The sequence below is a fragment of the Benincasa hispida genome, chromosome 11 (genome assembly GCF_027475165.1).
Source record: "Benincasa hispida cultivar pf3 chromosome 11, pf3_genome.v1.1, whole genome shotgun sequence".
Taxonomy (NCBI): Eukaryota; Viridiplantae; Streptophyta; class Magnoliopsida; order Cucurbitales; family Cucurbitaceae; genus Benincasa; species Benincasa hispida.
Window position 1 is genome coordinate 80,194,012 of NC_143488.1, and position 23,419 is coordinate 80,217,430.

Here is a 23,419-nt window from a genome sequence, read left to right on the forward strand (position 1 = left end):
ATTAATAATAAGTTTTAAACATGATAATAATAATAATAATAACAATAATATATATTTAAAAAAAAGTCCCAAATTTCCTGTCAACACTCATCTGGGAGAATTTTCTAATACCGTACTATAAATAATTTTCATACTACTTGGATTTATTATTTATCATAAAAATAATATTTAAAGACTATGTGAAATTTACAAAATAAATTAATAAATCATTTAACGAGATGCTGAATGTGAGTAAATTTAACGTGTAGATATATTAAAATTTATTGTTAATTAATCTTTCCCTTTAAAAGAATATGATTTAAAGGTGACTTGGCAGTGAAGCGACGAGTGTGAAGTTAACTCCCGTGGAATGGGAGATGATAATAAAGGAGGGCGTGAGACTATGTGACAGCACGTTTCATGATTGGAATGATGGAGGTAGCAAAGTTCAAAGCTCAACCAAAATTCCCCCATCATTTATTTATTTTTCTATTCGCTTTCGATTTCCAATCCAAACGACAAAGAATGTTGGGTGCGTCGTGCGTAAATGCCGCGAGTAATTGAAACTTCCGCCTAACACATCATTGCCAGCAACCCCATTTGATCCAGAGGAGGAACCTCTGTCTTGGGTTACTCCGCGTTCTTTCAAATTCTGGAAATCGATTCTTTTCATGATCACAGAAGCTCAGCTGGTTTTTTATCCAAAAACGTCCCAACCCTTTTCTCCCATTTCTGTTTCTCTCGTTTTTCTCTTAGATTCAACTTTTGTTCTTCTCTTATCTCACGTGTACGCACGTTGTTTCGTTGAAAAAAGAAAAAAAAAAAAAATCGACCCCAAAAGAAGGGGTGTTTCTGGTTTCTTGAATCATCTTTTGAATTGGGTTTTGATTTTTAGAGGTGGGTTCGTTTGTTTTTCTTCCATGGCTTTTCTGGTGAACGAATAAGAGCGGGTTGTTCTGTTCTTCCTTGGTTTTGGGTACAGGATTCTCCGAGTTGGGTGGATCGTTCACCGGACTCGGTATGGCCACGCCGAAGAAACCCAAAAGACTTTACCAAGTTTGGAGGGGAAGTAATGTGAGTTCTTAGCCTTTTTGTGTTTTGTTGATGGGTTTGTTTTCAATTCATTGTTTGATTGATTGATTCAACGTTTGCAATTTAAGATAGTGTTTGATGTATCAGTGACGTTTCTTTCTTTACAATTGATTGATGTTGTCCTAGTTCAACTTGATGACTCTGTTTATGAGCTGAGAACGTTGATGGAATGAAATATCTAAGTTGTATGTGAGAGTGTTTCTGCTTTCTCTAATATCACGTAAACAGAATTAACTAGTGGATTTCTTGTGTATTTCATGATCAGATACCATGCTATTTTTCTTCTGGTTGGGGCTGAAAGATTTTGTCTTATGTGCCATTGGTCAAATAGTGTAGATCATCTGCATTTAAATTTAGAAACCGTAGCTGAGTGTTTGGATATCAAAATAATAAGAATGCGATTCCTGTCTCCTGTATATTAAAGAAAAATCAAGCTCATACTCAAGGGTTAATACTATTTGACGAAAAAATGACACTCTTCTTGTTTGGACAGGCCACTTGTGTTACACTTCTTGCTTCTCATCACTTCAATACTTAATAAGTACTTCAACTTTTCCAAATCTTTTGTGACTGTGAAGTCTTGATGGTCATAATATCCCATGTATTATTTACACTGACGAAGATATCAATAAATGTATATGAGTTGTAGAATAATACCTGCCTCAAACTATTTGGTCCGATGAATATTTCTATGCATATTGCATACTTACTCAAATTGATACGATACTTAATTTTTTTTTTTTTTTTTTGTCTTTTCAGAGATTTTTCTGTGGTGGGAGATTGATATTTGGGCCTGACGTATCATCTCTGTTTCTCTCCATATGTCTTATTGTTGTACCTGCTGTTGCTTTCTGCGTAAAGATAGTTTTGAAGATTCATGATGAGAAACCTCCTGGGAACACTCATTGGTATCCTGTATTATTTGGTGGTCTCAGTCTCACTATTCTGGTGAGTTTTGATTTGATTGGACTTAAAGTTGCCCCCAATATTCTTTTTATACGGGCTACATGAATCTTGCCCTGTCATTTAATTTCTATCCACAATCATAGCTTCTGCCATTCTCTGTTCTTTTGACAAATTATTATATTATGTGTCCATTTTCTTAGTAGGACTGTCTATTTGATTGGTGTGAAAGGGCTTGAAAGAATGAAAGAAAGAGAACTGTAGAGATGAGACTGTGTAGAATACTTTCTCCCATGATTATCTAGCATTAGCTTCAGTGTTTTTAATACTTTAGAGTTGTCATTATTCTTCTATGATTATTGACAACAAAATAAGAACAAAAACTAAAACCGAGCAGTGTATATCGATAACTCTTGACTTAATTGATTATTTAAATTTCATAGTGGTGTAAGCAAGTAACAGGGTGAAAGTTAGTGGCCATAAATAATAAGCTTTTTGAGCATCTGTAGCTGGCAACCCTATAAAGAAAAAGAGAGAATCTGTAGCTGGCAACAGGCATGCTTACACACATGACCTCTCCAATTTCCAGAGGATTCTTTTGGAGTGGTATCTCTTAAGCTGTATTTGCTGCATCAAGAATTGGAAAATTTGAGAAAATCATTTTGGCACTAGATTTGAGATGTGGCATGATCTTCGGTGAAGTGATGGGAAACTTAAAATGGAAATATATGGCTGGTTAAAGCTGTAAAGTACTTTTAACGAATTAAATTCATGTTTCAAAATCTTTATAGCATTTGGTTACAAAGTCCTTTTAGAAATTATTGTTAGTGTAAGCACTTAATTAACACTTCTCTCAAAATTTCTCAAAATGCTTGTTGAAAAAGTGTTTCAACATTCTCTTGCAGGTCATTCTAAATTCTCTCTAAAAGCTTTTTCCACTGTTAGCAATTTAGATGAAAGCTTGAATGTCAAATTAGTGCATTTTCATTATTCATAAATCAAACAGCATTCTTGTTTGAATCAGAAAATCACACGCCAAGTAAACTATGTGCAGGATTTGACGTTTCTCTTATTGACTTCCAGTAGAGATCCTGGAATACTGCCTCGAAATTCAAGGCCTCTTGAGTCAGATGAATCAGATGACATGGCTACACCGTCCATGGAATGGATCAATGGAAGAACCCCACATCTGAAAATCCCTCGGACTAAAGACGTGACTATAAATGGTCATATAGTAAAAGTCAAGTACTGCGACACTTGTCTGTTTTATCGGCCTCCTCGTGCATCTCATTGTTCCATATGCAACAATTGTGTTCAGAGATTTGATCATCACTGTCCATGGGTTGGGCAGTGCATTGGAATAGTAAGTTCATGCTTAAACAAAGTGATTAAGCTTTAGCTCAAACATTGTTCCCATAATTCTGAGGTTTTTAAAGTAATGAAAATTAGTTTGTTGAGTAATGATTAAAACACTTTGGGGTGTTTGGCCCAAGGGAGTTCGTGGGATCCACAACTAAAAAAACATCAATTTCATATCTTGTGTCCTTACATAGTGGGCTCCACGACTTAACAACTCGTCAGACTTAACAACTCCACTCTTTGCCCCGAATACCTCCTTACTAGGTTTATTTTTGTTTTTTAGTCTTAAAGTTTTCTGCTTTCACAATTTGAATTCTGAAGTTAGTTTTATCAGTTGGTTGCTGTATTGAGTTAAGTTCCTCCATTTTCAGTTTTCTATTTTAAGGTCTTAGGCTTGTTTACTGACTGTCTTTTTACTTTATAAACCCTTTTAGGTGCACTTCTAAATTCTTTATCAAATCTTTAAAACAAAAAAGGTTTTGAAATCTGTTTTCTTTTTCTTCCTTTCCTTTTTAAGTATTGGCTTGGCTACTGCAGCTTTGAAAACATTTTTAAAATGTAGCTACAACTACAATGACATTGAGTAAATGAGATTTATTATTGTTTTTTTAAATAAAAAGAAAACAAGCACAATGGTTATAAAAAATGCTCCAAGTTACTTCTAAATTACATATTCTATTTGCCATGAGACAATGCTGGCACATATTCAAAATGTTGATCAAATTTTTCATAAAATTGTTGACTTGAGTAGGTCAAATCATCCACAAATAAGTAGAATTCAAGCACCAGTAACTCGGTATGGGATTTAAAAGACATAGCATTCTTTGATTTAAAAGGCCTTAAAGGGGCATGGGCATTGGGTAGGACCTTTATTATTTCATATAATTGAGAATGCATGGTACAACATCTAAGATTAGATGATAAAAGGTTCTTATGAAGTATTTTGAAGATGATATCGAAATATGTATTCTAATCTTTGTAAAATCCTCAGAAAGTACTAACAGGTTTTATTTCATTTTATTTGCTACTTTTTGTTGGGTTCTAACTTAGTCTCCATTGTTGTTACTTTTGCAGCGTAATTATCGGTTCTTCTTCATGTTCATAACAACCTCAACTATCTTGTGTGTATATGTGTTGTCATTTTCGTTGTCCATTCTTGTTCATTATCAAGAAACCTTTTTCAAGGCTGTATCCAAAGATATCCTTTCAGATATTCTAGTAGTGTATTGCTTCATCGCCTTTTGGTTCGTTGGTGGCCTCACCATATTCCATTCCTATCTTGTTTGTACAAACCAGGTAAGCTTCTTGAGTTCTTATACTCTGCCATTTAAATTAACAATTTATGCATATTATGATCTAACTTCCTTGAATCGTATCTGCATGTGATTGGGTTTATATTTTGTAAGTTTCTAACTTGTGATTAGCTGTCCTCTTAAGGCCAAAATGGTTGCAGAAGTCTTTTCAACATTGAATAACTTAGTAAAAGATTTCATGATTATCTTGTAAAAAAAACATTGGGGGTACTTTTTGTTAATTTATTTATTTCTATTCAGGAAAAATAATATTTCATTGATGTGATGAGATATTGCAAAAGAAAGGGGGAAAGAACAGCCATTTCTCCCTTTGGTAACATTTCATACTATCACGAAATTGTTTCCTATTAAAAAAAACTTATGAACAAGTTTATTTCTTTTTGTTTTCAAAATCGTTTTATAGGAAAATGTAAAATTTGTAGGAAGAAAGAAGATTGAAAAGAAGGATCAGCTCTCCTCTTAAAGCCAAAATGGTTGCAACATCTTTTTGATTATTAACAAACTTGTTCATTGATAGTATGAAATAGCCAACGTTTGTGCAAGGTAGTCAGGACACTCACAAATACACACACACATATATGAGTAAAAGATTTCAATAGTCTGGTGAGAGAAACCTTGGGATTATTCTTATTGATTTTATTTTTATACAGAAAAATGAAATATTGCAAAAGAAAAAATAAGAACAGCCCCAAGCCATATAGATTTTCTTTCTCAAGAAAACCTTCCAGCTGGGGCTAAATTTGTGTTGGGGGACACTTGTCTTGGAAGACTTTTCTACCCCTTTCAAATTTCTCAGGATGACGTGATTAAATGACGAGCAGAAGAAACTGTCATTTATTTTTCTGTTGCATTTAAAAAACCTCTGCTAATTCAAGTTTGAGACATAGGTGGTTAATGGTTTGTTGTGGCATTTAAGGTTATTAACAACAAAAGTACTCGAAATGCCACAGTAGACATGAAAAATAATACATGTGAAATATGATAGAATAAGAAGAATCTGATGCATTTGGAAAACCTCTGCTAATTCAAGTTTGAGAAATAGGTGGTTAATGGTCTGTTGTGGCATTTAAGGTTATTAACAACAAAAGTACTCGAAATGCCACGGTAGTTGATAGAATAAGAAGAAACAGAAAGCAAACCATTTTATTGTTGAGCAATTGTAAATTCCTTTTATGCTAGATTTATTAGTTGAAGAGATGAAGGTAACGGGGTTAAGTCCTAACAGTCAGACAGCTCATACTAGAGAGTTCCGTTTTAGTTGTTTTTATCCAGTACAAATGTCATTTCTTTTTTACCATTTATACAAATGCTAGCTAACTGTTGAATATTCTACTTGCTTGCTTGTTCTAATAAAGTCATGTTCAGCTTCTATTATCACTAATCAGTTTAAACATTTATGTCACTTCTAATACAGACCACCTACGAGAATTTCCGGTATCGGTATGACAAGAAGGAGAATCCATATAACAGGGGAATGGTAAAGAACATTAGAGAAGTATTTTTCACAAAGATACCACTTTCATCAAATAAGTTCCGATCTGTTGTCGAGGATGATCACATGATGGTGGCCGTTACTCCTAATCTTGAAGAAGGTGTTCTTAGCTCAAAGGAGAAAATTGACTTTGAAAGGGGAACTAGATTTATGGAGGATGAGGCCTTCCCAATCCCTGAGATATTGAGGAGGTTGGAATATGATGACGATCTGGACGATGATTTGAAGACTGTAGAAGGAGAAAGACCTCATGTTGATCCACTATTTCCTCTGGACCAAGAAGTAGAAGAATTTGCAAAAAGTGCTAGTGATCGAATACCTGACCCCCAGCTAGTATTATCAATGGAAAATAGTGATGCAGTAGCCGTAGAAAATTTCATCCTTAATGGGGTGAACACAGATGGGACCAAGGATGCACACGACTCATCTCAGGTTAAAGCTTCAAAGTTTTAGGCGTAAAGGTAATCATCTCCCACTATCTATTTAGTTATTTTATTTTATCTTATTTTGAGCTCAATTGGGGTAGGATTTATCTTATTTTGAGCTCAATTGGGGTAGGATTTGAACTTCTGATCTCTTATTTGTATCTCTTAACTAGTTGACTTGTACTTAGGTTGACCATTTCCCTCGGTCTATATAGTCAACATGTATCTGTGTGTGTGTATATATATATGACAAATACATTGTCGGGAGCTCCACTATTTGCATTATGCTCATAATCCACCCCTTATCTCGCCAATTCTCATCAAGGTTGAAGGTCAACTTCAGGAGATTATGAGAGTTTTAATTTAAATCAGTAAGGTTTCACTTTCAATTAGTAGCCTGAACATACAACTTAGGAGGATGTTTCAAAACATCACCAATGAGAATAGGAATGTCATTGCTTATAAGGTCATGTTTGGAAGTGAATCTAGAATGGGTGTTTTAAACCCAAATTCTTTTTTTCTATAAAAAAATATAGGTGGTTTAAGCCAAATTGATTCGATTATAATTGCTTTTGTAGAGAGCGTTTAATAATAGAGTAATTTCATTTTTTGTTCTACATTTTAAAAAGTGGTTTTGGTATAATTAAAAGTGTTTTTGAATGGTTAATGTTTGTTTTTATACGTGGTTTTAGAATAATTATGTTACCAAAGAGGGTGTTATATTCTAAAAAAAAGTGAAGAAGGAAAGAGAATAAAATTAAGAGGGGTAGTGGTGAAAATTTAAGACAGAAAAAGCTATAGGTAAAGAAGAAGCATTTTAGGAAGAAACAAGTTAGAGATGTAGAGGAAAAACAAATTTTAGCAAGGGAAAGGAAATTAGACAGAGACAAAAAATTTAGAGAGAATTTCTCTTTGAAGAAAATAAGTTAGAGAGGAAAAAATTTTGGGTAGAGATGAAAGTGAAAAGAGAGGTACAAATTATGCTTGGTCTCAAGTTTCTCTATGTTTGATCTGGAATGATTTTATTTCTCTTACTTAGTCATTTACTTTTCTTCGTATTTGTTTTGGTATTTAGATCTGGGGCTAGAGCTTTTATACTCTCCATTATGTGTTTGCACTCACAAATTACCTTACTCGTGTTTACATCACAACTTTGGGCATCTTTGGCCCAAGGAATAGGAGTTCTTGTTTGGCTCAAGGAGTTCTTAGATCTACCAGGGGTCCCAGAACTGAAAAATATCAATCCCATGACTTATATACTCTTTACATTGTGGGCTCATGACGAAACAATTGTTCAAATTTTACAACTCCACTTCTTACCTAAATGTCCCTAAGTAACCATATAAGCCTCACAACTCCTAACAACCTAGCTCACGCACTTTGGACTTGACTTTTCTGCTTTAATCCCACTTCTTATGATAACGTTAGTAACTTTCTTGACATTGATTTTACTTGTTTCTCTTGTCATTTTTTTTTTATACATGTTTGTATACTAGCATTAGTTTATTGGTTCGAGTCTTCGACCATCCGTCTCTCTTTATCGAAATGTAACCTATTTTTCATTTAGTCTCTTGTTCAGTTACCTTTTGACAAAACTGAAGCCAACAACACAAGTTCAGATCATTTTGTATGAATCAACTCTTACTATCTATATATTTGCACAACATATATCATTGTTTGGACATTTTCTTGATGCCTTTCATTAAACTTTGTACAAAAATTTGTGTGCTGCAACAGGTTACATTTCTATGGAGGCAGAGAAGCAGCAATGCTTGCTGTTTTCATTAGAAGCAGTGAGAAATGGCTTAAGAAAGATTGTGTTGTACATTAGGTAAACCAAAGGTGTAGAGGTTTAATGAATGTTGATGAAGAAGCACATCAAAAGCTTTATTATTGTGGTGGATGAGGAATTTTCTGTTTCTCTTTGTTAAAAAAGTGTTGTTGGTTGCTTTGCATTTTCATGTATCTAAAAGTGCTTAAAAATAAAGCTCAAATTTCACATGCCATAATCAGGTTTTCTTGAGACACACTGATCCATTTATTCTTTCTTTCTTTTTTTACAACTTTTTTCTTGTTAGCTAAATTTGTTTTGGTTTTATAAGAAACCTTTGATGTAAGGAAAGAAAATTGGTTGGTTGTTTAACTTGCTTGGTTTTCTTTGTTTCTTTTTCTCTCATAATATGTCAAAAATCTCTCTATATCTTTTAGCTAAATGGTATTTAGGAGAGGAAAATATGCCTATAGTTTACTTTTGTGCATAATATTAAATATGTCATTTGACGAATTTCTTTTTCCTAAACATTACTAATTAAGATGTGAACGTTGAAAATGTTGGACATTCATGGTTAGGAAAGTAATAGAAATATGAAAGATTTTTGGAGATTTTTCCCCTTTTCTTCTGGACAATATTAACTAGAAGTATTGTAATAATGAATTAATTTCTTTTCTTATACAAACAATAGAAGTTATATATATATATTAAAAGTATAGCAAAATGATTGAGAGTAGACAATGACTTTTTGCTATATTTGAAAAAATTTCAGTAGTTTTGCAATTAAAACAATTACCCTATTGGAAATTTGATATTCTACTATTTAACAATCATAACTTATTTTGTTATCGAGAGAAAACATTTTATAAACCAACATAAAATTGAAACCAATTTTCTTTTCTTTTCGTTTTTGGTTCAAAACCAATTTTCTTCATCTTCACAAAAAAAAAAAAAAAAAACAATTATCTTCTTTTAATCAACATCGATGAAAATTTGAATATTGGATTACTTGGATGAGGATGTCACATTAATTAGTTGAACTATTCTCCATGAAGAGATCGCTTACACAAATATTTTGTCTCATTAAAAATGTTCCAAATTTGAATTTTTTAGTACAAATAGAGGTATATAGATCTGAATCTCTAACCTTCGGTGAAAAGGGACAAATAGCCAACAATCAATCTATGGTCATTTTGATCATTCTAAATTTGATTTGACATTTTAATTTCATGAGAATATGAAGTCAATAGGTGATGAATCAATTTTAACGGTATATTTTATTTTCTCAAAGAAAAAAAAACTCTAATCTATCCAGATAAATGGTGAACTAAGTACAGTTTCAAAATTAAATGAGAATTAAAAAAATAAATAATACACCAATAGAACACTTAAAATCAAAATCAAGTTACCAAAATTTCCAAACTTGACCACACATACATTTTTCTTTTTAAACTCAAAAAAAATGTTTAAATTCTAATGCTGTGAACAACCACGGTAGGAAATTAAACCTCTAACTTCTAGATTGTTATGTTGGTTATTTTTTTTTTGTAACCTAGTCCCTTACATTTTTTTTTTTTTTGGTTTTTTTTTGTTTGAAATGTCCGTTATCGGTTATATTTTAGCTTTTTTATTTTTTAAAATATATTAACATTTTTAATTGGTGAATATTAAAATCGTTTGATGCAATAATACCCTTAAATGAAATAATTATTTCTTTTTATGAAATCTCTTACACATGTTATCTTAGAAAATATATTATTTTTTTTTAAGAAAGATTAAAAAAAACTTTATTCTATTGTAAATATTACAAAAGAAGGTGTAATTTAGATGTCTATTCTTAGTGTCCAAAGACTAAGTGTCACTTATCCATTATCCTATGTATTGTCCATGTTTCTCAAGATGACACATATTAGTGTCCATATAATCCACCTCCTACTTGTTAATGATGAAGATGTTGAGGTGGATGTCCTAAATCTCATGGATCATGTAGTTTGTAATTGTAATGTACAAATATTTTATTTATTTAATAAAATATGAGATATTTTATTTGACATTTAGTAACATTAACCCACGAACCAATAAATTAACATCTAATGTTATCTTATGTAGCTTAAACATGTATATAGAGACATACAAATCGTGTTTAAGTGATAGCCTAAATGGTCTATAGTAGATGGATAAGGTTGGGTACCTTATTCTTGTGACACTACGAATACGACTGCTTTGTAGATGTTACAATTGTTGTAAAGTACTACAAATGATATGATCCTGATCATTCATGTAGAGATGTATGAGTGAGGTGTTCTATAAAAAGGAATTTATATAAGACCAGACCACGAAATGACTAGTCTCATTATATAACATTGTTCATAATAGAGACTTACATTTCACCAGGATGACCACAGGTGACATGCCTATGAAGGTGACACTTTTATATGTATGGGTGAGAGTGACCAGATCGCCAACTCAATAGGCCTATAATTTTAGGAATTTTTCTGATTGAGGAGCTGGAAACACAGCTACACAAGACGAAATTCACTTCTTCCCTACTGTCAGGGTAAGTAGATAAATTGCTCTTTTAAGGACTGATTTTGGGTCTTGAACAATGTGGTGCCACACCCTTTCTTGGTTCAAGAGGGTTTGGTCATAGTTGAACTATGACGTATATTGTTCATAACAAGGATCGGTGGTACTTAAGAAGTTAAATGTAAATACAGGGGCAAAACGGTAATTTTGGCCCAACTGTACTTATGAGCAATTTGTGATGGGTCATCACATTGTTGACTGGTTATATCCAATAAACATAGAAATATACGCGAAGAGTGTAGCTATGAAGGAAATCAGATTCGAGATTTCCATGAGCAGTGGAAATAAGATTATTCCAAATCACAATCGTGAATGAACCATACATATTACAGTCGACTTCCAAACAAGCAGTTATACAATTCTTACAGAAATTATACCATGAATAACTCAAATGAACAAAGAGCAAACTCTACGAATATTTGGAGATGCGTCTCCACACTCCTTTGCGCACGACTGCTCGAACAACAGCAACCTCGAACGCTCGATCTACACTACCGCAACACAGCACAAACACTTCGCGCTCGTCCTCAATGATCGCCTCAGCCACGAACTCTCAGTAACAACACGAAGACCTCCACAGAACCTTGACGGTGTCGAGTTAAGTATGACACCACCAACAAGGCTACCTTGTTATTCTCGGTGTGAGAATCCAGAGGGTGGGCTCTATTCGTACTTGGAATGAGGCAGATGAAAGAGGAAACACCGATCGTGTACAAAACTTGGCAAGTGGGAGATGGCAGAGACCTATCGTATAGGTCGATGCCCAATCATTTAGATAAAACTAAGCGATCGTCTAGCAAAAGCTATACGATCGCTTAGTTCTATCTGTTACCTACAGACACTACACGATCGTTTACTTTGGGCAAGCGATCATCTAGCAAAGCTATACGATCGTTTAGCTCGCCACTGCAGGATCGTTTAGCTCGCCTTAGCCGTCGTTTGGTAAATCTATATTTACGTGACGACTACCGTGAGATCCTTTTTTTGCCGAGAGAAATCTCAAAACTTTTTATGAAAACTTTTCAACAGTTTGTAAATTTTACTAAAATTAGGAAAACCATTTTCCTTTTATCTCACGGTTACCATGAATCCAATAACCACCCACTCAATTGGTTATTAAAGAAAAAGAATTGATTACCCAATAATTAATATTATTATAAATATAAATGATAACCAACTTATCATACTATATTTATAACCTATAGTTTTAATATTTCATCTCATGAAACATATAAACCATAGTTCTTTTTCTATTCTATGGTACTTGATGTAAATCTCATTTACATCAATCCTCCACTAGATGTATCTCATACATCATACTGATTATATCATATATAATCAAAATACCTCTTGTCAATTTGAACATTTCAAATCAACACCAAGAACTGATCCTCAACTGAATTCATTGAGCTACCAAGGGGACCTTATGGACCTGTAGCTCGAAGCTCCAACAGTACGTGAATAACTGGCTAAACTCTTCAGCCACGGGATCCACTATCTGTTAACTGCCAGGCACTCTACTAAAGACCGACAGCTGAACTCTCCTTACCACAGATATATTATGTGTCCATCTTAACTAATAAGCAGTACAACAACCCTTCATAGATCGCTCGTAAGTACAACTGAGCTAATAACCATTATGCCCCTGTAGTTACATCTGTCTCCTTAAGTACCACTGATTCCTCTAATGAACATAAGTCATAGTCCTACTATGACTGAGTCTTCTCTTCTAAAGAGAAGTTGTGGAAGCCTCGGAATTAGCCTTCAAGGGAGCAATTTCTCTACTTATCCTTACTTCAGGAAATGAGTGAATTCCATCTTGTGGATTGAGTTCCCAGCTCCCAGATCAGACAAATCCCCAAAAAGGTAGGCATGTTGAGTTGGCAATCTGGTCACTCTCATTCATACTAATCAAAGGACCACCCTCAAAGGCAGGAGTTCCCAAAACACTCAAGATTGAAGTCGTGTCACCTATGGTCGTTTAGGTGAGATATAAGTCTCTAGTATCAACGACGTTATATACAGAGTCTAGTCATCTCGTGGTCCAGGTCTTATACAAACTCTTTGTATAGGATACCCCCGCTCGCACGTCTCTACATGACTGGTTAGAATCTATCATTTGTAGTAGTTTACAACACTTGCAAACCTCTACAAAGTGGGCCGTATCCGTAGTGTCACCAGGATCAGGTATCCCACCTTAATCCTTATACTACAGACGTATTTAGGTTATCACTTAAGGCATGATCCACTTGTTTATCATATATACATGCTTAAGTTTACATAAGATAACTAAGGAGCTTTGTTTATTGGATATGAGTAAATGTCAGAATTAAATAACACTTATTTTATTCATTAAACAATGTGTATCTTTACAAAACAACGAGACTCCGGGAGAATTAGAATATCAATCCTAACAATCTCCCACTTGTCCTAATAACTCAGGAGACTAATATACAATACAATTTAAAATTGTAAAATATACAATAAACTAGGGCATACCCCAATGTCATCTCCTAATTGCCCTAGACAAGATGTCGCATGTCCCACAGACCCAGACTCTCTAGGTGACCCTTGAACACTTTAGCCGTGAGGGCCTGTGTAAAAGGATCAGCAACATTGTGTTTCGATGCGATTTTCGTGACTATCACATCACCGCGATGCACAATCTCCCTGATCAGGTGATATTTCCGTTCTATGTGCTTACCTCGACGATGACTTCAAGGTTCCTTCGAATTTCCACAGCCCCACTGTTATCACAATACAGTGTGATCAGCAAATCCATATTTGGAATAACTTTCAAATCTGAAAGGAACTTCCTCAGCCAAATAGCCTCCTTAGCTGCTTCACAAGCCGCTACATATTCGGCTTCCATAGTAGAGTCCGCGATGCATCCTTGCTTGATGCTTCACCAGACTACAACTCCTCTATTCAGAGTAAACATTGATCCCGATGTCGATTTGCGAGAATCTCGATCGATTTGAAATTGAGAGTCCGTGTATCCTGTAAGAATCAAATCTTTATCTCCATACACAAGCATGTAGTCCCTCGTTCTCTAAAGATACTTGAAGATCGTCTTGACTGTTGTCCAGTGATCAAATCCTAGATTAGACTGATGCCGATTGACAATCCCTACTGCAAAGCAAATGTTGGGTCTGGTACATAACATTGCATATATCAAGCTTCCTACAGCAAAAACATAGAGAATCCGTCTCATCTTCTCAACTTCTTGAGGTGTCTTAGGACATTGATCCTTAGACATAATGATTCCATGCGTGAAGGGTAACAAACCCCTCTTGGAATCCTGCATTCTGTACCTGATCAACATTTGATTAATATACAATGCCTGAGATAGGGCTAACCTTTTGTTCTTGCAATCCTGAATGATCTGGATCCCGAGAACATACTTTACCTCACCCAAATCTTTCATTTTGAACTGGGTAGCTAGCCATTCCTTAATGTCAGTCAGATACCTTACATCATTTCCAATGAGTAGGATATCATCTACATACAGTACCAGAAAAGCTGCTGTTGATGATCTTCTTGTAAACACAAGGCTTATCAACATTCTAGTCAAAGCCAAACAATTTGACAGCAGTGTCAAATTTGATGTTCCAAGATCTAGATGCTTGTTTCAACCCACAAATGGACCTGTTAAACTTGCAAACTATTTGCTCTTGATCTGGAACGATGAACCCCTCTAGTTGAGTCATATAGATGATATCCTCAAAATTACCATTAAGAAAGGTGAAGTCTTGATGTCCATTTGCCATATGTCATAATCATAAAACGTGGCTATGGATAGGAGAATCCAGATAGACTTGAGCATGACAACTGGTGAGAAGGTTTCCTCATAGTCAACTCTCTCAACCTGGGTATAACCCTTTGCCATGAGTCTAGCCTTAAAGGTTTGCACCTTTCCATCTACACTTCTCTTTCGCTTATAGATCCACTTACACCCTATAGGTCTTACCCCATCAGGCGGATCCACAAGCTCTCAGACGTTATTGAAGTACATAGACTCCATTTCCTAGTTCATGGCTTTAATCTATTCATCCTTATCAACATCCTCCATTGCTTTCTTAAAAGAAAACGAATCCTCGAACCCATCATTAGAAATGACGTTTAGGGCTTCAGTTAAACCCATGTAGCGATCTGATGGGTTCATAACCCTCCCACTATATCGAGGAAGTCTCAACTCTAGAGCTGGTTGACTAGATGCACTGACCTCAACAACTCTTGTTGATCTGTCGGCTTGTTCAAAAACTCTTGTTGAACCTTCAGTAGTCTCAGTCTTAATAGAAATCTCACATAAAACGAGCTTACTTCGTGGCTTATGATCCCTCATGTGGTCTTCTTCCAAGAAGATAGCGTTAGTGGAAACAAACACTTTGTTCTTACTCGGATCATAGAAGTATCCTCCTTTCGTTTCCTTGGGGTAGCCTACAAAGAGGCAAACCTTCGAACGCGGTTCCAACTTCTTTGGGTTAGTCGCTAGCACATGTAACGGACAATCCCAAATCTTGAAGTGGTGTAAACTACCTTTACGACCTCTCCATAACTCAAAAGGTGTTTCAGAAACACTTTTTAAGGGAATGTTGTTTAGGATATAACATGCAGTTTGCACTGCATAACCTCAAAACGAGTTTGGAAGATGAACATAACTCATCATGGACCGAACCATGTCCAACAAGGTCCTGTTTCTTCTTTATGATATACCATTCTGCTGAGGTGTACCAGGAGTCGAGAGTTGGAACGCAATCCCATGTTCTATCATATAGTTCTGGAATTAGAGGTCCATATACTCTACACCACGATCAGATCGTAGTGTTTTTATCTTCTTACCTAACAAGTTTTCAACTTCAACCTTGTACTCTTTGAACTTGTCAAGGGAATCAGACTTACATTGCATTAGGAAAAGATACCCAAACCTTGAATAATCATCTATGAAAGAGATGAAATATTCATATCCACCTCGAGCTCTAACATTAAGGTTTGAATGTACAAGATCCAAGGCTTCCTTGGCTCTGTAATCTTTTCTAGTAAAAGGCCATTTGGTCATCTTGCCTTCGAAGCATGATTCATATACCGGTAAGGTGTTTTCTTCTAAACTCTTTAGAAGTCCACTTTGCACCAACTTCTCAATCCTATTGAGGTTGATGTGACCTAACCTCAAATTTCAAAGATGGGGGTTTTCCTTTGGAGAAACATTTGGTCTTTTAGCTGTTGTTGCCATACTGAACATTTCAGTGTTAAACAAGGATTTTATGACTAACGGCCTTAGTACATATAAGTTATTTTCCATTGAACCATAACCAATCTCCATTCCATGCTTGAAAATAAACACTTCATTTTCAGAAAAGGAGACGGTGTAGCATTGTTCAATGAGACAAAAAACTGAGATTAAATTCCTCTTAATATGAGAAACTACAAAAACATTATTTAGTAATAGATAACGTTTCTTGTCAACAAATAACTTCAGTCTGCCTACAGCAACAGTTGAAACAACCTCACCATTACTGACTCGAGAGTCATCTCTCCCCGTGGCAACGTTTGCTAAGAACTGAATCCTTGGTAAGAGGAAATGATATGATTGGTAGCACCTGAATCGAGGATCCAGGCAGAATCATCATTCTCTACCAGACACGTCTCCAAGATTAATAAATCATATTTACTATCTTGTCTCCTCTTTTGGAGAGTAATGGGATCGAGGTTGTTTGCCACGAAATTCATTTCACACGATTCTTTCCACTATAAGTAATCGGTCATTTTAAAAGCTTGGAAATACTAATGAGTTGCTAAAAGAAAAACACATTGACCTACGTTAGGTTTTAAGCAAATACCCGTTGTAAAACAAAACACATCCAATAAGGTTTTAGCAAAACTAACATAAACCCTGTGTGACATCTAGTTTCGCAATGACGCTTCAAAGGTTTAGGACAAAAGCCGCCGAAGGGAGGTCAGTTATCCCTCCTCTGAATTGAGAAGTTCTTAACCAGTTATTAATACCAGAATGACTTTTGTTCCTATAACAACAAGCTATCATTGATTTGGCCAAGAGATCATTAACTTACTTTACAATCTCTCTAAGTGTGACCTGTCATTTTAAGCCCTAGAGGTCCGTCCCAAAAGGCCAATTCGAAGGGAAAAAATCCAATTGGGAAAAAACCTAAAGCGACCCTATCCATTTCTAGAGTTCACCTTGATATTGACCAACTGCACAAAACCAATCTGAAGGGGGACGCACCAAAGGTGACATGAGGGAGTACAAAATGATCTCACGGTGTGAACCAATGACAGAGAACATAGGATGTGTTGACACACACTCTTCACCCACTTAATATAAACACTCTCTCCATTCACCTTGATATTGACTCATGCAAACACCATCTAAAGGGGGATGCATCCTGGGCACCACGAGGCCAAGCATGAATCTCACGGTGTGAACATACAAGGAGAAATGTGAGTGGATCATAGACAAATCTAATACGCCTCTTCCTTCCACTGAGTATTTTATAACCTAGGGTTTAACTTAGAAAAAACACGGCTAAGGATTTTAACTGAGTGACTTTTAGGTTTTCCCAATAGTAACATTTATCTTGGATAGTTGAAAAACTTTTGATCATCATCCATTAAACTCTTTAATGGAATCTTGGACCAAATCGTTGCATGCTTATTGAAAATCTATCTAATTCACCTTTCCAGGTAGATTCCCAGGTAGGGGTGTTCGCTTGCTATCATGAGATGCTTTAGGAGTGTATAAAGTAAAACAGATTGGAAGAATAAAGTCTAAGTGCTACGTTCTGCCTTGATGCGTTTAAATGAATGCAACGCGTTGGGGCGTTAGTATTATGCACAAAAGGCACACAACTCCTTATAATAACGTTCAAGTTTTCCTAGATTAAACCCAAGTATAAATCTAATCTATGTTCCTGGCAAGTCCAGGGTCTCGGTCACTAACACAGATTATACATTGTACTTGCAGTAGGAGGTTTTTCCTAAATAAATGTAAAAGATGTATTATTTACACTAACGTGCTATGCCTGTGCAAGACAATACAAAAGAGTTGAGTGAAAAATGAAGGATCATGTGAAAATGGAATTTAAGTAGGTGGACACGCCGATTAAATATAATTGTACACAACTGATGTATTGTGGATGAAATAGGATGGGTTGCTTATCTTTCTGTTCATGCGTTAGACATCATTTAACACTTCTCAATGCGAATAACATACAAGCCTATCTTTAGGGTGCATGTATCTAATCTAGAATGCAAGAAACACCAGTAAGTCTATCTCTAGCTGTACTAGGCATTCTACTTAATGGGCTTAACTATTCTTTCGAACAACTAAGTAAAGAAGCTTTCACCAAGTTGTCAAGTTGGTTTAGGCGTTGGAACAAAATTATGCATGAAGTACTAATACTTTCAACATAAACAGAAGATAAACAATAGCAAAAGTGATGATCAAATATATGAATTTTATAAAGGATCAATGAGTCTTTACAAAGAACTATATTCGATCGAAATGAAATGAAAATGATATTAAGAGAGAGACTGAGTCAAGCTAAAGAATACAATCTCATGTGGTTCTTTGGCTCAATCTTGTTGTATACAATCACTTTAAAGAGCCAAGGACAGAGTATCTTTCTCAAGAATAACTTTCTCCACTTCTTGGCTAGTGGTGGTGGTGGTTCTCAGCTCCTTCGATAGTCTTACACTTCGGCACAACTTGTACAAACTAAAACTAAGTCTACAAATTTACAGAGAGTATGGAGCTTCTAATTGTCTGAACTCTTAATTCTGGAGGGTCTTCAAGTATTTATAGGCGTTGGTCTCGTCCACTTGGAGGATGGGCTGCATTTAAGTCCATGCCCTGGTCAGCATTAAACTCCATGTCCTAGTTGGCCGCCTGACCCCTGGAAGCCTGTCAGACGCCGCCTGCTGCTGGAAGCTTTTCAGACGCCACCTGCTGCAGGTGTCCATGCTTGCAAGTGGTGATGTGACACAATCAGCCCGGAGCAATGAATCTTCTATGCGTTGAATTTCCTCCGACGCATGGCTCATGTGTTAGCGCGTTTCCTGCGACACTTGTCTAATGCGTTATTGTCAGTTCTTGCGTTGAAATCCTGCAAAGTAGTGCGTTAGCGCCGCAATTTTTAGCGATAAACTTTTTTTTACATGAAATTGCTATTGTTTAAGTAAATCCATGCGTTTCTATTAAAAATGAGGAGAGTTTATCATTAAAAACCCTAATTGTTCTAACTTAAGAGCAACCCCCAAATTTGAACAATGCTTGTCTTCAAGCATTCTAAAATAATTCTTTGCTATCTCCTCTGCCTTAGATGTGCAAATTTCACCTCTCATTATATTAGTCTCAAAGCTAAAATAAGAGTTGGGAAAATATAACTTAGATTGATGCTTTTCTTAAAAGGACTAATATTTAGTTTCCGATGTGGTAGGCTTCTCATCATAACTCTTTTCATTTCTCAAAACATTTCGATCTTTTCTAAACCAGCAATGCGTTAGATGCTATTTCTTTTGAAAAAAAAAATGCTGGATAAAAATAAAACGATTGTGTACTTGTTTACCCATGCGTTGCTCCAGGTATCCCACTTTCGTTTTGGCTTGCCCCCACGGGTGTCATGCGAGCATCCAACTACGGGTGAGAACCTTTTACAACTAAACTCATATCTAATATTCATTCCTTTTTCAAAGTATAGTTTTTTTTTCTTCAGATTAGATAGAGGAGTTTTATGGGACGCATTGGTCTAGGATACTTAACTTCGTTTTGGCTTACCCCTACGGGTGTTATGCAGGCATCCAATTATGGCTAAGTGCCTGTTCCAATTAAGCTCATGTCATTTGAAATTTCTTTCTTTTAAAGTAATGACAGAGGAGCTACGTTCAAAATTCTTCTTATTTTGTTTCCCTTTTTCTTTATGATGTATACATTGACGCATCTATGCTCGGATTTCCTTCATCGCCAAATTTGGAGATGAGCTATATCTTCATTGCTAAAAGAGAAACAAAGTTTTAAAAGGATTTGAGAAATCGAAAGGAGTTTAAGACTTCAAGCTTGCATGCGTTAGAAATTAAACTTAATCTTTTTAAGAGAAGTTCAAGCTTTGTCTATTTTTCTAACGCTTATCTTATGCTTATGAGTTCATATAGTTGATATCATTGAGGTTAAGTTAAGCACAAGACTTAGAAAACAATCAAAGAATAAAAAAAAATGGTATGCTAAGGACAAATGCAAGGATCAAAGTGATAATAACTTCTCATTCATTTTTCATATTTTAACATAGATTGCATAAACACAGCAAAAAGATGCAAAAGGACAATTAACCAAAATTACAAAATAATTTTAACCCAACACCCCAAGGTTCTACTGTGCTGGCGCATCATCTCTGCGTTCTTTTCCGGGGTTCTCGTCCATGAAGCGCAAGGGATTTATGAGATGGGCTGGTAGGCAAGGTAAACATACCTACCAAGACCTGATTGATATATTGCGTTGTGTAGACAAATTGGTCTTGCATGCATCTTGTCTGTTGCCTCAAGTAATCCCTTAATACCCGATTTTGTTGTTGAAGATTTTCAATTGATGTGGCCAACGGTCGGAGTTGATTACTGATGAATGTTTTCAACTCCTCCAAGTCTATGCTGCATTGGGGTATTGGTTCTTCTCGTCCAACTGGGTCTTCAAATGCTACTGCGTTACTGGGCTCTAACCCAATTGGCTCAAAGATCACTAGAGGTGGCACAAAATTTTGGATTGAACTTTGTTGGGGCGAAGGAATGGAGTGAGGGAGGTCCTGATCTATGAATATGGGTTCTTGATGCGTTTACTCAGGAATCCCTTCTGGTTGGGCTATTGGTGAGTCATGGAAAAATTCAAGTGCAGGTTGCACTTCTTCAGCCAAAGCTTCTGGCTCAACTTCACATTCTTCATTCTCTGAAACTTCATCGTTGTATTCAACTACCATGATGCATCTTTTCTTGGGGGTGCATTTTGTTGGTCGAGGTCTACATGCCACTTCTTTGGCAGGTAAGGCTGGTTGATGTTGTGATCCTCGAAGGAGACGCCTTACTGCCTTTATGTCTATCAGACCATTGACTTCTTCATATTCATCCCCCAGAGGGATGCCCCCACGTTCGCATAATGCGCAGATCAGCCACGAAAAATATAGTTGCCCTCGAGGCTTGTTCTTGATGGCCTTGATCTGGTCCCATATAATCCTCCCAATATCTAATGGGATGCATTGCATTATGTAGTAAGTAGCTAGGACGCGTTATCTGGATAACGTTTCATTATGCGTTGTAGGCATGATGCCGCGTTTGATTAAATAATACTACATGTTAGCATCTGGGTTCAAATTCCTGGAAGCAAGTATCTTTGATCCATTCCTTGATGTTTGCCACTTACTTCCAGGTTTGGCCACTGTCTTCAACGCATCTTCCAATTGACCAGGCGTTAGTTGCTCTAAGATGCGGTTTCCTTCTGCGTTAGGATTACTATTCAAGTTGAACACTTCATTTATCTTGTCTGCCGAGAAGCGCATTAACACCTCTTCCACGAAGGTGGTGTTCTTTTCCATGTCAAATTCGCTGTTGTAGAACGCACGGACAAGGTTGGGCCAGATGCGATTGTGCCCAACGCAGAATTGATTCCACCCTAGTGCATTGGTGGTTTCCGTTATATAGACTGGCAATGGGTGGCGTTCAAGGAAGAAGCCTTTCTCTACTAATATGTCACTAAACTGACGCTTCCTTCCCGTGGTTCTCTTAGGTAATGCCTCTGTTATCTCGCATTTCCCTACCGCGTGTTCTCTTGCCTCTTTAGCCAACTCTCTTAACTCATTCTCCAACTTCTTTTGGAGATTAGTTTTCCTTCGCCCTTGTCTCGCTGGTGCATATTCTTCCAATTCATTTTCCAGTGCGTTATGTCTTTTTTCACGCATTGCACCCTCAGGTTCGGGAGCAACTTCTTCTTCTTCTTCTTCTTCCTCCAGTATCAACCTTCTCTTCCTTGATACTCTCTTTGATTTTATAGGCCCTTCATCCGCGTCAGATGGGTGTGGCTGCGACGCGTAGGGGTCAACTCTCCTTTTTTCTTCTCTTCCTTCATTCTCTTCCTTTTCTTCATTTTCCATCTCTTCTTCTAACATCGCTACATATCTTTCTATTTCATCCAACTCGAGTGATGCGTTTGGTGGATCTGAACGCATCACTTGAGTTGCTTCTTGCTCTTGGTTGAGCGATGCTAGAATAGCTTCAAATACTTTCTCTTCATCATGTCTTGCTAACTCTGCCAAGTGTTCAAGGTTATGCTCTAACGTAGGATTGTCAGAGGCTGGGATAGGTGGAGTGAATGGCGGGGTGCCCACAGGGGTGTGAGGCGTCCATGGAGAGGATATTAGGATGGGTGAAGGTGATGGCTGGTTAGACGTGTCTGATTTCACCAGGTAAATTGTGGCTAGGGGTTCAATGGACAGAGGGGGAGGTGGACGCATCGCTGGAGATGGTGCGGTATGGGCATAGGTAGAAAGGGGTTCATGCGTTGCACCCCGCGATCGTCTACATGATAAAACAAACACTTCGTTCTGTCGCTTACCAGCGCTCCCAGAGCTAAACGATCATTTAACATTCACTACACGATCGTTTAGAAAAATTTAAACGATCATTTAGCTATTACTACACGATCGCTTAGCGCGCTCTACATAATGGCCGCCTTCCACAATCGTCTAAATGACTACAATGCCGCGAAGCACCATTGCCTAATAAATCACTTAGTTAGTGCCTTTGTATCGCATACGCGCAATCACATAGGTAGTAACTAAACAATGAAGCTTGTTAACTACACAATCGTCTAGCACGCGCCTTTTACTAAATGACGAGCATCACATGCTCCCACTATGATTGTCTACCTTTAACGCCTACGCGATCGCATCACATGCTCCCACGATGATCGTCTACCTTTAATGCCTACGCGATCGGATAACCAACGCTACGCGATATGGTAAAAGATTTACCCCATCGCTTAGCATTAGCTAAACGATCGTTTAGAAAATACTATACGATCGTTTAGAAAATCTAAACAATCGCTTAGTTAAATCTCAACGAACGTTTACTTAAGGCTACACGATTTGATCAACGCTTGGTGTTCTTCTTCGTTGAGAACCACATCGCCATGCGTCGAAGCTTCATCACGAACGACTTGACGCACTCAAACCTTTTGAATTACAGACTCGATTGTGATGTTAATTTCGCCCAAAAACACAGGGACCCTTACAATTAACACTTTGTAATACTGAAAGCTTTAACAAAAAGACAATTTAAACCTGAAACATTCATCAACGCAACCACAGATGCAGAAAACGATTAACCACAAATGCAGAGACCCACTGCGGCTATAAAATACGTTCAATTCAGAGTTGTAATTTGGAATATCAGAGAACCTGGCTCTGATACCAATTGAAGGAAATCAGATTCAAGATTTCCATGA

At 36.5% G+C, this 23,419-nt stretch overlaps 1 protein-coding gene across 3 annotated transcripts; it reads left to right on the top strand.

Annotated features, from left to right (window-relative positions):
• Positions 1-316: 316 nt before the first annotated feature.
• LOC120089749 (putative protein S-acyltransferase 4) lies at positions 317-8,588 on the top strand. Of its 3 annotated transcripts, XR_005485317.2 has the most exons (8): positions 317-876; positions 962-1,053; positions 1,831-2,019; positions 3,029-3,337; positions 4,408-4,629; positions 6,061-6,599; positions 8,131-8,190; positions 8,301-8,588. XR_005485317.2 is itself a non-coding variant. In XM_039047129.2 (7 exons), the coding sequence occupies exons 1-6, from the start codon at positions 651-653 to the stop codon at positions 6,589-6,591; spliced, it is 1,569 nt and encodes a 522-aa protein (XP_038903057.1). In that variant the 5' UTR covers positions 317-650; the 3' UTR covers positions 6,592-6,599; positions 8,301-8,588. The 3 variants fall into 3 exon arrangements, 2 of the variants coding, with proteins under 2 accessions (XP_038903057.1, XP_038903058.1); XM_039047129.2 differs by lacking the exon at positions 8,131-8,190; XM_039047130.2 differs by lacking the exon at positions 8,131-8,190 and having other exon boundaries at positions 317-417.
• The last annotated feature ends 14,831 nt before the right edge of the window (positions 8,589-23,419 follow it).